The sequence below is a fragment of the Quercus robur genome, chromosome 3, assembly GCF_932294415.1.
Source record: "Quercus robur chromosome 3, dhQueRobu3.1, whole genome shotgun sequence".
NCBI classification, from domain to species: domain Eukaryota; kingdom Viridiplantae; phylum Streptophyta; class Magnoliopsida; order Fagales; family Fagaceae; genus Quercus; species Quercus robur.
In genome coordinates, this window is record NC_065536.1 from 25792682 (window position 1) to 25810974 (window position 18293).

Consider the following 18293-nt stretch of genomic DNA (forward strand, 5'->3'; position numbering starts at 1 on the left):
TAATGCTTTAATAAAATTTTTCCATTCAAAAAAAAAAAAAAAAGTGTAGCGTTTTAAATTTAAGTTAATAAGTTGAGTTTGACTCCTCTAGTTTTCTTTTAATTTTTTATTTGTTTAATGGAAAAATTCCAATTTAGCTCATGTGATTTATCACATTTTAATTAGCTCATAAACTTCCAACTGTTATGTTTTTACCTCTTAAAATTTGAATTAATATAAAATCGTTAATGTTCTATTCAAATTAACGGGTATTGTATTTTGTGGACAATTTTCAATTTGCACAATTTAGTTTTACAAAATTTTCAATTGTTATATCTTGAGCTCCAAAAATTTGGATTGAAAAGAAATTGTTAATGTGCATTGATATAAAAATCTCCATGATTTCATTTTATTCAAAATCTTATGAGGGTCAAATTTAGTAACTAAAAAGTTTGTGATATAAATTGTTACATGGTGTAATTGTGAAAGTCACTCAAAAGAAACTATGTTAGGGAGATAAACACCTCGGGGAGAGTGGTTAATATAACATATAGAGACACACTTAACCCAAAAAGCCTAAGTTCAATAGTGTTGGGTTAAGATAACTTGACTCCGGTTAATTAATTCAATTACCCAAGTTGATTAATTAGGTTTAATTGCATGCAAATCGTAAAGGCACCAACAAATCAACAAAAGTATTAAATGCAGCTGAAAATAAATTCATATTTTGAAGTTGTCCACTGATTGCAAGATGCAGCTCTTTTTTGGTTCATATTGTTTGTCTTAAAAAAAAAAAGGTAGATGTTCTAATGCATTAGTGGTGATTGAGTCTCACTTAAATAATAAATGGAATAATATCTACTATTTATTTAGTGCAAAATTGATGGATCCATTCTGCCATGTGGTAGGTGACGAGGTGAGGATAGTGATAACGAGTTCAGGGATTCAAGTAGTGATGGTAGGCTTGGTAGCAGTGATTGTGAACTTGAAAGAGGATTGAAATACACAAGGGAGCAACGGAATCATCATCATCTATCAAGTGAGATTCCTCTTAGGATTGATAGACTATCTTTGAGAGACCAGCATGTTGCACTTAATGAAGACTTTTATAGTGATGAGGGTGAATCCGTGAATTCTCAAGGTCGCTTGCTTTTTGAGTATCTCGAGCGGGACTTGCCTTATAGCCGTGAACCCTTGGCTGACAAGGTTAGTTGCCCACCCCTTTCTTCCCCCTTGTCTTCTCTAAACTAAAATATGAATTATGAAGTAAGAAATCAACTCATCCATGTCTGTGTGCTTCCCATTTTTAAAGCCTTCTGATAATTTCCTATTGCAACAGATAGCAGATCTTGCCTGCCGCTTCCCTGAGTTGAAGACTCTTAGAAGTTGTGATCTTCTATCTTCCAGCTGGATTTCTGTGGCATGGTATTGTCTTTTAATCATTGCATTTGCTTCTGTAATTATATCATGCAGTTACTGTAGATATGACTAATTGGTCCTTATGATGTATCTGTGTAGATATCCACATATAAGTTTACTGTAATTATCCCTTATAATATAATTGACACCCTTTTCAAATTTAATTTTACTTCACAAAATTTTAAAAATAGTATGATCATTTATCCTAAACTTGTAAGTAGTGATCCGTCTAGGGCTGTTCCTTTCTTTAAAAAAGAATAATTATGTAACAAACTCCATCGTGTTACTAATATGAACCCTATTAATATTTTTGTTTTCTTGACTATAATATATTTAAACTTTGTAACTCCTTTTTTTTGGCTACTTAATTCATTAATTTTTGGGTTAATGTAGTTTTTTTTTTCTTTCAAGTTTAATTTTAAAAATCAATTTTTTATAAATGTAGCTTTGGTGAGTAAAACATAATTTGAGATATTTTCATGTCAAACTGTTTAGTTTACAATTTTTCTCTCATAGTCATAATCAACAAGTTATCTTCATTTTTTTTTTTTTTTTTTTTTTTTTGTCATCATGGTTGATTTTATATATTTTTTTTCTTATGGATTTGGATTATATGTCAAATACGATATGATAACATAATTTTGTTTATATAAGTCACTTTATGAAAGCTTTTGGCTTTGGAGTCACAAAATTTCTACAAGATTTAGTAAACCTTGATAGATAATTAACTTGAAATGTTTTTTTTTTTTTTAATCATTATGTGTTCTCTTTTATTTATATTTTTTGAACAATGCATAGATGCAAGTTTTATTTTTCAGTTATTCATTTAACAAGCCCAGTACTTTATCAATAATATATGCTATCAGTATAACACCTCACTGAGTAAAAAATATGTGTTTCAAGACTTCATCAATTAAATCAAGATAGTAATCAACATCAACCGGAAAAAGGAAAAAAAGAGAGAAAGAAGTCAATCACAATAACAACAAAAAATCTAAAGATTTTCTAAAACAGAACCCAATAACTATTTACATCAAAGCAACTGTGCCTAAAATTTTTATTGAACCCCATAAACAAAACTATCTGCAACAAACAGCCTATATATATTAGTGAAAATTCTGAAACAACAATCTACATCAATATAAATTAATTTTTCAGCCAAATAAATTAATCACAAGGTTGACTCTTAGGCCTTTCAAAAACACACAAACAAACAAACAAAAAAAAAAAAAAAAACCATTAAATCGATGCTATATCCACTACAAAACCCATCCATATCCACAATATTTTCTTACAAAACCTATAGAATTGGATTTTCTATAGTGTTTCCTTGACTTCAACCCAAAAAAAAAAAAAAAAAAAAGAGAGAGGAAAAAGGGTTAGGAATTGAAATCAATAAATTGATAGAAAACCTAATTGAAGACATAATTAAAACTCAACTTCAAGGCTCTGTTCTATGCCCAGATCAATGACCGCTACAATGTTAAATCTTATCCATCATAAATAACCTAAAATTTGTATTTTTTTTTTTTTTTTTTGATAAGTAACCTAAAATTTGTATTACACAAACTGATTTACAAATGAATTGTATTTTTGTATGATGTAATGTAATTTTTTACGTCAAGGAAAAGTTAAATGATGATTCCAAAGAGCAACAACAAAAAGCATAGCAATGCGAAGGTCTATTGCCATATTAGAGACTTGTAGTAGAATTTAACTTGCCTTTTTCTTTATACCTAACATTATAAAGAGAAAATGTGACTAAATATAAAAAGAAAACAAAAACTTGGAACGAGAACAACTTTTTGATAAAATAGTATTAAAATGACTATAACATGAATCCACCCAAAAATTACGCCCATGATAAACTAAACATGTTACAATTGAACAAATACAGCATAGCCTCCTCTTATAATACTTGGCCACTAAACACCCTTGCATTTTTCTAAATCCAAATATGTTGCAATGAAGTGCTATATTAATAAAACCGAACTGCCTCAAGTAAAATCCTATCTCCACTGTCGCATGTTTATATGCAAATTGGGTCATGATTTATCAATTGCAGAAAAACCATGTAAACCAACTGACTTGCCACCTCCTCATTACAGCTAAGCTGCAACCAACTGAGGCTTGAGGACTAATTTGCACATGAGTTTTGGCATCTGACATGATTTATATCTATTTATAAAGAAAATTTCAACATTAGAATATAGCGTAAAACCAAAAATGCACAATCCTAACATAAATCAAAAGGAGTGGGAATAAGCACATCAAATAATCCAAACAATTAAATTTCCAGTATTCAAACCCAAGTCAGAACATCCCCAATCTGCATAAAGCAGAATGTAGCAATGTCTAAAATATTAAACATAAATACAGAATTTAGTGGGTAATCATCAGATATTTTATGACAGTTCATCTATACTATTATCCCAACACATGTACAGGCTTTAAACTTACATAAAAGGCAAAAATGCCAAGTAATACCAGCTGCTCTTAGAGGCATTTTGTCGAACACCTAATAGATATAACCAAGAAATAGAACTTGGTTAATCTACAGGTGTTGAAGATATAGGAACAATAATTTCCAGTATGACATATTTAGAATAATGGAATTCACAAATCAAAAACATATTGATACATCAAGTAAAATTTAAGGAACCAACATTAGACCACCTAAATTGCTACCGGATATTTTTTTAAAAACAAATCAGGCAATAAAAAAGATAACAAAAAAACTATACTTGGGTTAGATATTGGAGTCTAGTAGAAGAGGGCAGAGAGTAAAGCAAACATTTTCTTACAACCACACCCACATTTTCTTACTACATCACCTTTGCCTTGATTTTCCTCATTAATTGGTAGTTTTTCCCTATATCAATATTCATAACCCAAAAAAAAAAAAAAAAAAAAAAAAAAATTGAAGTTTATATGATATCCCAAAGCATTAATAGAGAAACTAAAACAATTCCTTAACACAAATCAAACAAAACAAAGAATCAAACAAAACACAACAAAAAATCTATTTGGGTTTCTCATAAATGATCCTAGAAACCAATGCTTACAACCAATCTTCAACCAACAATAATTCCCACAATTGATATTCGAATAATTCCCACTTGAAAAAGACAGCCCTTGGCTTCTGCTTAGGGGATTTTGTGGGAAGTTTTTTGGGACTATGTGAAATCAATCAAAAAGGAAAAAAAAATAGAAGCAAGAGATCCTTAAACTTAATACCTAATCTTGAAATCAGTGGTAAAACAAAACAAAATAAATAAATAAATAAATTCAGAGAAAAGAGAAGGAGGAGAAGAAACATACCTAATAGCAAGCAATCTGGTAGACATGGAAGTAATAGAATCATAAGATTTTCCTGTGTATCATGGTTCTTTATTAGGTTTTCAGTTTGGGGCTAACAGAGACCACTTTTTTTTTTCTTTCTTTTTTTTTTTTTTTTTTTTTTTTTGATAGGTAAGAAAGAAAATATTATTAAAAAAGGAATAGCAGGAAAAATACACAGGGTTCACAATAGTGAACAAAGAGTAACAGAGACAACTTGTAGTTGGATACTTGTGTAATACTTTGTAACCCTATGATTGATTGCCACCCTCTAGTCTAGATGGAAATCAATTTTCTTAGAAAAATTTCAGTATAACCAATCAATGTGGCAAATTATGCAGAGGAAAATGATTAAGGAATTATTGCCTTTGCTTGTTTAAAATAGAATCAACCAAAGATATCTTTCTAGGATCCACATGAGCCACAATCTCTATATTCCTTACGTCTCCTCATAACTGGTTCTTCTCTAATAGGCCACAACACAAACCTTTATCAAAACGAAATCTAAGGCTAGATACCTTAATCAAAACTAAGTAGTCCATAACAACCAAACCTAAATCATATTTAATGCCAAAATATTTGTTTATAAGAAAATACCTTTGGCAGCCCTCAGACTTATCTTTCTTTCTTTTTGATGTGCCTTACTGATGTTTTTCTTGCTTTGGGGCTTTGCTTGAAAATGGGGTAAAAATTGTTGTTGCAGGAAATAAAGTACAGAGAGTGGGGGAAGAAGGGGAATGTAGAGAAGAAAGAAGTTTGAGCAATCAAAATCAAGCAAGCCGAATTGAAAATTAAAATTTCAAACACGACCTCACTATGAAATTCTAACAGAATTCATATATCACTTTAGTTTAAACAAAAGTAATAAAACTAAGCCCAAAAAGTATCATTGTGGAAAATTCTTTTTAACAAATAAATTCAAGCAATCAAAATCAAGCAAACCCATCTTAAAATTACAATTTCAGACACAATTACACAAAAACCCACTATGAAGACATACGCTTTTATCAAACCATTTGATTAACAAAATTGCATACAAAAGTAAAGCCAATAAAAAACACCAATAAAGGAAAACCTGATAAAAACCGAGAGTATGGAGGCTAGGTCGGAGATTGAAAATGTTGGTACCCATGGTCATGCCCTTGCAAGCTTTCTGCAAAATAACTTGGGTCTGTGTTTGAGAGAGGGGTAGAGGGTACAGGTTCTATGCTCGACGGTGGACTGAAAGGGAAAAACAAAAGAAGAAAATTTCACCGGCAGCGGTTCCGCTGTGTGACGGCGGCGGGCTAGTGGAGACAATCCTACATCCTATCTCTCTTCATAGAGTTTCTTCTCGAAGCGGAAAAATGGGCAGAGGCAAAATTGAAGTGAAGTTGATATATAAAGAGACAGCTAAAGAAGTAACCCACTGAAACGGTGTGTTTTTTTTTTTTTTTTTTTTCTTTTTAAATAGGGAGTAAAATTTTGGTGAATGTGTGTGAGTGTGAGGCTAAAAATATAAAATATTTGATTTGGGTCATTTGTTGGTTGTTTTTCACAAAAAAAAAAAAAAAAAAAAAAAAAACCAATTTGTTGATTTGTCACTGTGGGGCCCAATAGTTTGTGGCCCTGGCCCATTTATTCATTAGGGTCTAAAGGCCCGAGCCGAGAAGGGTTATAGCCTAGGATCGGTAATACAAGTAAAAAATAGCCTTCGGACACAGCTGAGGACGATTCAGTCCTCGGCATGTCCGAGATCTCACAAGAAGAAAGGGCAAAAATGGTATAGAAACAACTTGGGAAAAAAATCTAAAATATCTGCGTCAATAGAAAAGGGTACGCTAGGAAGTATAACGACCAGGGAAAGCTGCCCTTACTGCCATTCAATACTCTGCACCTGATAGAGCCATACTCTCCAGCTTTTACAACCACCCCCAACCATTCTGGGTATGGGCTGATGGGACAAGTATCCGTCTTGGAATGTCGATCCTACACGTGGACGAAGGATAAAAAAACACAAGCTACTATAAAAGGAAAAGGGAGCAATTCATAGCAGTGGCTGGGAAAAATGGCCAAAAACCAGAGCCTCCAAGCCCGCCTCCAGGAGAAAGACTCTTAGGGAGAAAATGACTTAATCATGTATGAACACCATGAAAAACCCACCGTCTGGTGACTGAGGCCTAGTCTTTCAAACCCACGTTCTACAAATGATATTGTTTGGGCCTTTTTACATACGAACCCAACACTGTTACGGGTCGTTACAAATCGCGTCCTTACAGTCACTTTTTAAAGAAAGTTTTTCTTTTTTTAATTTCTATAACTACTGTTTAAGAGTAAAACGTTTCACATAAACCACTAAATTAAAAGGCATAATGTTTCGGTGTTTTAAAATATAAACATGGCATTAAGTTAAGAATGTAATTAGTGATTATGGCCATGTATTTTTTAATTGGGTTCATAGGGAGGCTAATCAGGCTGCGCATGTGCTAGTCAATTGGTCCCTTAGCCAGTCTTTTTTTGGTTCTTTTGATATGGGTTTTAGCCCTCCAAGTTTTGATGATGTTATCTTGGCTGAGGCTGCCCAGGCTTCTGTTTCTGTTTTGGCTCAATAAAATTTTCTTTTAGCTTAAAAAAAAAAAAAAAAACATGGCACAATAAGACACAACCAACAAAAAGTCAAATATTTCAATTTTAGTTATTGTTGTAGAAATGTTGTAAAATTTGTTGTAAAATTGTTGCAAACATATCATTTCTCTGAGTTATTATATAGATACAGATATGTAGATATTGATATAGGTATTAATTCTTTGTTGGGATTGCAAATACCGCTATCTCAAAAGTAAACCCCATGTCCTTAGAAATCCCATTTCTTGGGGTAATAACCATGGCTAGTTTAGTCCAATTTTTAAAATAGTGGTAACAACCCTCGTGGTTAAAATTCTCAAGATTGTAAAATTCTTATAATTTTCAATTCTTGGAGTTAAATTCCTCTTGCATAAAATTACCAAGATCTCAAAATGAAGACTTAATTCTTAGAAATCCCATTTCTAGGGGTTAAAACCCGTATGATTAGAATTAAGATCTCAAATATAAATCCCAAGTGCTAATTGTAGAGAGTGAATTTCTAACAAATCACAAATTGCCACTTCATACCATTAAGTCCACGTAGTACGCTTAAAGCAATCAATTATAAGGTGCCCAGTACTACTTAGTGTGCCCCACTGTCATTATTTGGAGAACACTAGAAATATTTTAAGTGTCATCTATATATATATATATATATATATATATATAAAACCGAAGCCTTTGCTGGCACTACAATTTTCCACGTCAGCACAATATTTAAAAAATAAAAAATAAATAAAAATTATAACTTCTCAAAACCCTAGCAACCTTACCCCTCTTTCAAGTTAAGAAATATAAAAGCACGGTTTCTGCAAACTCTCTCTTTCTCCAGACGTAAGAAGCCCTAAAGCATTCAAGATCTACAAAACCCTAGCAACCTTACCCCTCTCTCAAGTTAAGAAATATAAAGCCACGGTTTCTGCAAACTCTCTCTCTCCAGACGTAGGAAGCCCTAAAGCATTCAAGATCTACAATGCACGGTATAAATTTTAGCTTATAAAGTTCAGCTTTTGTAAGGTTAGTTTGTTTATATATTTAGTCCTTATGTTTAGGTTTAGGTTTTAAGAGATTTATATATTACTACTATGTGGCTGAATTTCTCGTGACATCGGTTTTATGTTTTTTTTTTTTTTTTTTTTAATTTGTTTTATGTAAGGTTAGTTTGTTTACATCAGTTCTTTATCTCAAAGATAAGGCTTTTATTTCTACCGCAAGAACTATTTAGGTATGTGTCCCTTGCAAGCACACATGAACTTAAATTGTCTTTTAATATATGCATGCTTTATTATTTTCTAATAGTTTTCCCGTGCATCGCACGGGTTAGCGACTAGTTGAATAGAAATCACAAAGAATTCCTAAGAGCCAACCATACATCCACACGTATTGATATTTTTAATTTATAATGACACAAGCGACTAATCAAATGATGTCGTATGTTCCTTAGAGAACAAGATATAAATGTCCCTCCATTTAAATTATGACACATGTAACCAATTAGAGTCATGTGTCATCACATTGTTAGTATATAATAGTGATGGGTGATCACACCGTAATATGATGCACCCTCACTCATACAATGACCCCCACTTGGTGCATAGTGTTGCTTCAACAATCTACAGAAAGAATTAATTAAACGTTAAAGTTAGTTATTTACTGAAGAGTCATGTTTCTTAAATAATATACATCTCTTGGTAAATAGATATTTCTCTTCTCAAGAGATATGAATGAGTCTATAAATACTAGGGCTCCTCATCCATTATGTACGTTAGATTTATTCTCTCTCTTTTAATGTTGGTGATTTCTACCCTAATGGGATTATTAACCACACTATAAAATCCAACGGTGGTATCATAGCGTTCTCGATGCAATGTAGAGCGTAACTAATGCTTTAGTATATAATATTTGTTGTAATAAATTTTGAGAGGAAGCAAATTGTGAAGTGCAAGTGTGTAGGCTTGAAATGGTTAAGACAGATTGCACACCAATGCAATTAAGGTAGCCTGAAACTAGGATTTTTTATCCCAAATTCAAATTTGTAAGTAGAAGTATAATAAATTTTTAATTGAGTATTTTTTAAAATATTTTTTAAGTTTAAATTAGGAGAGTTAATACCATATCGTACTAGCCAGTACTGCCGGAATTTTTAGTACTGGAACTCAAATTGGTATAGAAATATTGATATTTCTTACCAATTTAAATACTGGCTATACTGGATTTGTTTCGGCCGTACTAGGACAAATACCGGATTTGGGCTAGTAAATAGATACCGAACCGGTGTGAAGATCTCACATAGAAATGCATTTTTCTCTCTCCTCCTCACGGTTTCTAACTGGTGGTGAACGGCAGCTCCAATGAATCGTTTGCGATCTTTGATGTTATAGAGAGAGAGAGAGAGAGAGAGAGAGATGGGAACAAGACAATCGTTAGATCAATAAGAGAGATTGAGAGAGAGCTATATCTGGTGGTGTAGATTTTGCAAAAGACTATAAGATACTTGAAAAGTTAAAAAAAAAAAGAAAGAAAGAAAGAAGGAAAGTAGAAAAGGAATAAATAACGTGTGAGAAAGAGATACGATTTTAAAAACCGTGTGAAAGAGATTAAGAAGGACATGAGAAGTTGGAATCAAGGCTGTTAATGTGTGGATATGGATACTAAAGAAATGAAAAATTAAATGAAAAAGTGAGGAGAAACAACCGGGAAGAGTAAAATAGACTATGTTGGGCTTGGGTTTTGGCTTTTTTTTTTTTTTCAAGAAGTCTTGGGCTAATATATTAGTATGTGTAGAATCCTTACAAAAAAAAAGTTTATATGGTATGGATTATAATAAAATTAAAATGATAATAATTAATTCAATAATTACTAAAAGGAAAAGAATAGTTTTATAAAAGTTTATTTTCTAGAGAAATATATGGTGTGGGAGGATGAGAATCCGAGAATAGGGGCAAGTGAGAGAGGTCCAATGTTAGAAGAACAGACCTTGGAAGGCACTGACAGCAAGCTCTTGGGAAAGATATAAACAACTCATCACAGGCACTAGGAGACTACAATGCCCAAGGATACTAGCGTATCCTCGGAAGGGTTGAGAACTAGTTTTGAAGACCATAGGGCATAAACCGAGGAAGAAGATGAAGATTTGTCGTCAAGCAAGGAAGGGAAGAATGCAAATAAAGCATCCATCACCTTTGCATTCAATGCCCTGAACCCACTTAACTGGCCGCATTAATGAGGAAGTGACCGCTAAACAGTGTCATCACAGCTCATAGCCTAGTGTAGAAACCTTCTAGTTAAGTCTTGATGGGACAAGTATCAAGGGAAATGAACCCTACCCCTCCAAGTGGAAGGCTAAGATACAACTTGGGAGACTATATAAGGCAAAGAGGCCTCTGTGAAAAGGGGTTGAAAAACATTTGAGAGCAAAGAGACATAGAAAATTGTGATTTTAATTCAAGAACAAGTGTAATTGGTATCTCAGACCAAACCCAAGGAACATAATATAAGCCATTCGAGGCTACCTTTGACCAATTCTCATGTCACATAATTATACTTAACATTAATCCTTTCAACTCTAGTTAGTTCAGTCCATCTAAACAAGGGTATAAAAGGTTGATTAGCATTCCACCTCTTCAAATTAATTGTGTGAGAAAAAAAGCAAGTTTGACTTATTTTTGCTCGTCACATATGGTATATAATTATATATTATTTAAATAATATATTTCATACGTCAATGAAAATAACTATTGTTACATTTATTTTAAATAATATATATATATATTTATTTATTTATTAAAATAGCAGTAATTTTGAAATGGTACACTGGTATTAACCGATATTGAAACATATTGTTTCCTTAGCCAAGCCTCTAATACGAAATTGACTCCCTTAGTTTAAATACATAAATCTACATGTAAACTTAGTTCAAAATGAGAGATGAAATTATATTTGGCATAAATTGAAGCCTTTTTAAAATATTAAAAAAATAAGAAACTTGGCATGAAATTAGTGGGAATTTAAACCAACAACTATAACATAAATTTTAATAAGCATAAAATTATGTTTATTATAATTTATTTGTTGAAAAACTTATAATTCCTGAAATTTGTGAGAATTTAAATAATAATACTTTTGTATAAACAAAACAAACATACATTGTTTGAACCTAGTATGTTTTGAAAAATCATTATGATTACAAATATATATATATATATATCAAGAATGAACATACTAATCAATGTGTAAATGTATATTATAATCATTTAGATATAAATGTATATGTTGATTATTTTTTTCAATTAGGTATTGTGCACTCTTATTTATGTGCACACTAGAAACTAGAAAACCTTAATACAATGAGTTGCCCATATGGGCGCCTATTTGGGCCCCCCTATGAGCCCAAATCAACATTTTGAATATTGGTATTGGTATTTTTATTGGAATATTATTAAATCATATTGATAGAATTCATTATGATTTTAGCTATTAACGAATTAATGATTTTTACATGTTTTTAATCATGAATCATACATAGATGTACCCAAATTTTGGAAAAGATTAAATAAATAAATTTGCAAATAAAAGTATACTTTGCATTGCACGGATAGATTAATAGTAATTGTGCATTCAAACGAGTATTTAATAACCTCTCAACTGCATATAAAGTTATTTTATAACATATTTCTTGTTTGAGAATGGTTCAGAAAAATAGCCCAAAATAAATTAAAACAGCACTTGGATCATTTATAACAAATTGTAGGAAAGGGACAAAATTATATCAGCTCAATAACATAAAAAATTTCCTCCAAGACAACTCGTAAGGTGAGAGTTTCATTATATTTGATTCCTCTTTATGCCTAAATTTTTCATTAAGTTGGTTTATTTCCTTAATAGTAAGAAGGATAAAAAATAGGCTTGACCTTTTGGAAATTAAAAAGGTTATGTTTCAACACCCCCCACCCTCCAAAAATAAAAATAAAAATAAAAATTGCATTTGAATATCATGAGAAATAGTTTTGCTTTACGCTCATGCTTAATAATTTGTAGTTCAATAGTAATAAACACAATCCTCCAATTATCATGTGATTATGAATTGAATAGAAGGTGCATGTGTGTGTGCGTGTATTATCTTTATACTTGTTAATTTTTTAATCAAAAATTTAAATTACATACATTTCGAATACAATATTATTTTTAATTACTTTGTTTAATATATAAAACACTAGAAAAATTAAAAATGGAAAAAAATTCACACATAATTAAAGTCATATAATTGATGGACCATAAATGTAATAATAATAATAATAATAATAATATCATCAACAACAACACCACCACCACCAATAACAATAACAATTTTTTCTCAAAAAAAAAAAAAAATAGCAATAAGCCAATAACAATAACAGTAATTATAAAGCCAAGAACTAAGATATATATTTTTTAAATTTTATAACTTGATAGTTACAACTTGGGAGGGAGGATTTGAACCTTAGATGACAAATTAGAAAAATTAGAAACTGATAACCAATTGAATTACATGATTTTTTGCATAATAAAAATATTTTTAATAAACATAAATGTAATTAATATTTTTGTTGTAAAAATTATTCTAGCTTAACTTTATGAGAATTAAAATAATGATTAAGTGTGCGTTTGGCTCTAGCTTAAAAAGCCAGCTTATTTTACTATTCAGCTTATTTTTGCTACTATTCATGGGGCCTACTGCATTTTTGGTATTATTTATGGGTCATATTGTACTATTTCAACTAACTTTTACCTTTGGCCACAGTACTTTCAACAAAAAGTTTTCAATTTCGGTAAAATAAGCGGATCCCAAACAGACCATAAATTTTTAAATATAACAAAATAAATCATTAGATGGTTTAAACCTTATGCATATTGAAAAAATATATCATAACACAATACTTAAAAATCAAGAATAAACATAACAATCATGGTTGTCAAAATCCCGATCTAGATCCTACGATCCTACGATTTTACGATCCCACCTACCCAAAACGATCTAAATCTTTCAAGGATCTTTGCGATCTTTCAAGATCGGTAGGATCGTACAATTCTGATTATCCCAAACGACCTTGGTTTCTTGTAATCTTCTTTAACTTGACAAAAGGCTCAATTGGACCCAAATTAAAAATAAAATCCCAATAGACCAAGTTTTTCCACTCTAATGTATAGAGAGTGTCAGTTAGACTCAAATAAAAAATATTCTAATAAAGTATCGCATTTTGAGGTTTTTGGCATCTTTAAATAATTCTTACAAATGAATTTAGTGATGTATGATAATTATATCAATAAATGTATAATGTATGTGATTATTTAATATACCAATGTGTATTTTTTGTTTTTTTCTCAAATAATGTAGAATCTTACGATCTACGATCCGATCCTACGATCCACGATCCTACCTACCTCCCACGATCCTACATAGGATCCCGATTTTGACAACCTTGATAACAATATTGTGCATATTTTTGTATTCTTAAAAAACATGTCATATTTTGATTTAAGACAGTTTTGTATAGAGTTCTATTTAGGCTATTGCTACCTTTTTTTCCAAAGGTATGGACAGATAAATTTATTATTATTATTATTAGTATTGGGTGAGAAATATCTAGTGGACCAAGAGTATTAATACTTTTTTATATATAAAGTTTTGTTCAAGTTACACCTATGGTAACTTTAAACTATTTTACACCACTTAGTGTTTCTTTATTGGATGCGAATTTTAACAAACCCACCGTTGGATTAGATTCTCTTATTATGCTCTACATGCTTGCAAAATTTCAAGATAATCTAAGATCAATAACTACATCATCAATTAAATTTTTAAATTTCAAGTTTTTATATATAAAATTGTGCATAAAAGAAGATTCAACAATGGAAATATTTACCATTCTCAAAATTCAGTGTCTTTTATCAACAGTGGCCTTGTTTTTAGTAAATGTTATGCATTTGAGCCATTTTGATCAAATTCTTGATTTTAAGTCCCATGATGACCTAATATGATTTGAATGTTAAGCTTTTAGCCTTTAGTCAATTTCGAGTTTTCAAAACATGTAAAATGATAATTTTTTCCTTGGACATTAATATTCTTAAAAAATTGGGATTTTGATGGTTGTGGAATGGGATGTCTGTACACCTATAGTTGTCCTAATTTTAGATCGTAGTAGAGCTACTCTCGACCACAACCTAAACTAGAAGTGATCAATAGATAGAAGTGAATATCCATCACGACATCCAGGACACTTGTCATTGTGTACCAAATTTCCACTCTAGTAACAAAAAGCATAATTGCTTGTATTAGATACACCCATTGGAACTTATAAATATTGTGTGTACACAAAAGTGTGACCCTTGATTGTCACCACATTTCCCATATCAAATATGAATTACTCTTTTGGAAGCAGCCTAGTATTGGTCCATCTTAAGCATAAACCCAAGAGTACAATACTAACTATAGGGTTAGGGTGGAGAGAGGACTCGCCACTTGGTTATATGTCTAAGAACTGCCTTTTACTCCTTTGCAAAGGTCAAACTTAAGTCAAAATTTATGGTACGAGTTTGGGAATGTGTTATGCACTCAAACTTGCTTGATCCAATGGATTAGCCTCCATTAGTTTTTTTTTTTTTTTTTTTTTTTGAGAATTAGTTTATTGTATTTAGATAAGAATTAGCCCGAAACTGTGTTTAATGCTCTGTGGAATTGTGAAAATCTCGGCCTGGTTTGGGGAATGTGTTTTGATGAGTTGCGTGTTGTGTCATCCCCATTATTTTCTTTTGTTGATCTTTTCAGGTTGGCTTTACAGAACCCAAGAGCAGCAGAGCTGTTCATCACGATTTGTTGGTTTTTATGGACTCGCCGAAACAAAAGCTGAGTTAAGGAGGCAGTGATGCCCCTGGACAAACTCTCGGACCTGGTACAGCAGTACCTTCAGGAATTTTAGCAACTCCGTGGCAAATCTGTCATCAAGCGTCCACTAAAACAAACTATTTGGAAACCGCCTGACCCGAGCTAGCACTCTAAAAACTAATTTTGACAATGCTATTGTTGAAGATTTGGAAGCAGCAGGTAGCAGAGTCATAGTTTGAAATTCCTCTGGTGAAATTCTGGCGACATCATCTGAGATCATCCCTTGCCATCGTCTACTGTTGTTTTGGAAACAATTGCAGCGCGAAGAGCAGTCACTTTTCTTCAAGAGCTTGGCTTGGGTAGTTCTATCTTTGAAGGAGACTCTGAAACTTCGATTTTGGCAATTAAAAATCGGTGTTTCCATCACCCTTAGTGGACCGTTTGATTAAAAACATTATGTCTTCAGCTAGTTCTCTACAGTATTTTTCTTTCTCTAATACACTTCGGCAAGACAATGGCTTGGCACATGCCCTAACCTAGAGAGCGAGATTTTCTTTTCCTATTTTAGTCTGGATGGAATTTGTTCCTCTTGACATTCATAAGCATTTTGTTTCTGATTTTCTAGCAATAACATAGCCTGGCCTGTTTGGTCTGTTTCTCAAAAAAAAAAAAAAAAAAAAAAAAAAAAAATACTAAAGTGGATTCCTATTCTAATCATACCAGTATTAAATAAATGAATATATAAGGAAAGATCACGTCCAAACGGACCAAACATAAAGGAAAATATATCTTTTTAATTTAAATTTGGAATTAAATAACAAATCTAATCAACTAAGAAAATCAGTAATTAAATCAATTCGAATCATATTAAATAAGGACAATTAATCAATTGGTGAAATTAAAGTAAATATGGAAGCTATCTTAATTAATAAAATCCAATCTATGTTCAAATTAACCTAATCCATTACAAAAGTTCAGATTATATGTATGTTTAGGAATAACTTATCTAATTTTTTATTGAAGATACTGTAGATAAAACCTAAACGCAAAATAAAATAAACTGATTGATTTTTCGTTGAAAGTATTGTAACAAAAAAAAGAAAAAATAGTAGAGTACGTGGACCACGTAATAAGCAAAAAGGTAAAAAAAAAAAAAAAAAAAAAAAAATTAATGGGACTCATAAATAGTATTTGGCAGTAGCTTCTTGACCAAAAATTGAGTGAAGAAATAAGCTAATATCACTAGAATGGAAATTATTTGATGTGGGACCCGTAATCGATAAAAAATTTAAGAAAAAAAATTTGGCTTTTAATCAGAACCGAAAAGCACACACTATATATCTTGAAAGGAAACGTATCTAATTCTACCAAGCATAAGATTCAAAAGAAAAAAGGAAAAAGAGATTTGAAGAGTTGAAAAGTTATAAACTTGTTACTGTTAATATTGAAAGAAGAAATGAGACAATTTGATAACAGGTGGGTTTTGGGGTTTTAGCATGCAATAGATGCCACCCAAAAAAAAAAAAGAAGAAGAAGAAGAAGAAAGCAAAAATCGAAAATCAGATTAATAAGCCAGAGTCCTCAAAAAAAAAAAAAAAAAAACAAAACAAAAACAAAAACAAAAACAAAAACAAAAAACAAAAATTGAATCCATTAAAGAGAGAAAAAGACAAGAATTTTACTCGAACCAACCAAACAAATTTCATAACTTGCATTTTAGAATGTTTCTAAGTTTAATTTGTAAGATAAATTTATAGTTGCTGAATAATTAAAATAAACATACCTTCAATCATAGTTGTTTAAGTGATTGGAGAAAAATAAGACTCAATATGATAGTGTATATAAAACGGTTTTCTAGTCTATGGCCTTTACTTCATACATATTCTTTTGATGGAAACATAGGCAATATATATAGGCTAGACTAAGGACCTCTTTAGATGAAGATTTCCTTAACTATCCTTCCATCAAGGATTTTAAAAGTTGTAACTTCAAGATATTTATTAACCAAAGAGGTTATACCATTTGAGAGTTACCTATAGGATGTTACATCTAACATGTAACTTTCAAAAATAGGAAACTTAAGACATGAGTTTCATTTATCACTTAAATAAATGTGGGCCATATAAAATTCTCATTAAGGAGATATAATCCTACATAATTTACAGAAAAAAAAAAAAAAAAAAAAAAAAAGATTCAAAAGAGAGAAAATTGAAGTATTAGATATTATTCCCTTGTTAGTACAGAAAAGAGGAAATGAGAGACTTTGTTAACATGTGGGTTTTGGGGTTTTAGCATGCAATATATTGTTTATATATATATATATATATATATAAAAATAGAATCTGAATCATATTTATGTGACAAATCCAATCATAATTCAAACATGGAAATTGGAATAGCAAAGGACTCCCACAATACATTACACAACATTTTTGTATTCCAAGACAAAAAAGAATGAACAAAACAATTGAAGAAAAACATGGAATGAAAAAAAAAAAAAAAAAAAAAAAAAAAAAAAAAAAACCCCAATACCTGAGGTAGTGTGAGAATGAACCAAGGGAGTAAGTGAGAGTTGGTGCTTGGGTTTTGTGAGGGGGGTTTTAGTTTTGGATAAGAAACACCACTACTTGTGTTGTGTCTAATAAGGGTTTTATTTTTTTTTTATTTTTTAATACTGTGTTCCTCAATCTCAATCTCGACAAGTGATATACTATTAAAAGAGCAAGACTTAGGTACAGTACTTAGGTCTTGTTCCTTAGATTTCCCTCTTAAGATTCTGTCACTCATGAGATGAAAGTTTATTTTTTAGTTAAGTGGCCACAACTGTATTTCTCATTGTCCTATTTTGGAACACTCTAAAACATTTTTTTTCTTCTCTTTTGTGATTTCTTTCAACCACGGTTGTTAGTTGTTACAAGCAGCCAATCAATGATGGACAGCTGTTCATTTTTTATTTTTGGTGGCGTGGGCTTTTAACTGATTGGATCACAGCCCAACAGAACATACAAACATGAATTTGAATCTCTTAGGTTTTATTTTTTGTTCATTTTTTAGGAGCAATTCAATTTTCAGTGAGTTGGGTCATTCATTG

The 18293-nt window shown here is 31.2% G+C and overlaps 1 protein-coding gene across 7 annotated transcripts; it reads right to left on the bottom strand.

Annotated features, from left to right (window-relative positions):
- Positions 1–688: 688 nt before the first annotated feature.
- On the bottom strand, positions 689–6134 carry LOC126717608 (uncharacterized). 7 transcript variants are annotated; one of them, XR_007652666.1, is made up of 5 exons: positions 5813–6129; positions 4720–4771; positions 4215–4270; positions 3859–3916; positions 3185–3576 (listed from the first exon to the last, which is right to left on the bottom strand). XR_007652666.1 is itself a non-coding variant. In XM_050419442.1 (4 exons), exons 1-4 carry the CDS (start codon positions 5873–5875, stop codon positions 3507–3509), a joined length of 243 nt encoding a protein of 80 aa, XP_050275399.1. In that variant the 5' UTR covers positions 5876–6127; the 3' UTR covers positions 3185–3506. The 7 variants fall into 7 exon arrangements, 2 of the variants coding, with proteins under 2 accessions (XP_050275398.1, XP_050275399.1); XR_007652664.1 differs by having other exon boundaries at positions 3859–4270; positions 5813–6134; XM_050419442.1 differs by lacking the exon at positions 4215–4270 and having other exon boundaries at positions 5813–6127.
- Positions 6135–18293: the final 12159 nt, after the last annotated feature.

What these genes read in the sequence shown, in the direction of transcription:
- LOC126717608 (XM_050419441.1), bottom strand. Translation starts at nt 5,875, where the DNA reads ATGACCATGGGTACCAACATTTTCAATCTCCGACCTAGCCTCCATACT. An exon ending in ATACTCTCGGTTTTTATCAG is followed by an intron (nt 4,772 to 5,812) that starts GTTTTCCTTTAT and finishes CATGATACACAG; the next exon opens with GAAAATCTTATGATTCTATT. An exon ending in ACCAGATTGCTTGCTATTAG is followed by an intron (nt 1,434 to 4,719) that starts GTATGTTTCTTC and finishes ATATAATTACAG; the next exon opens with AAGCAAATGCAATGATTAAA.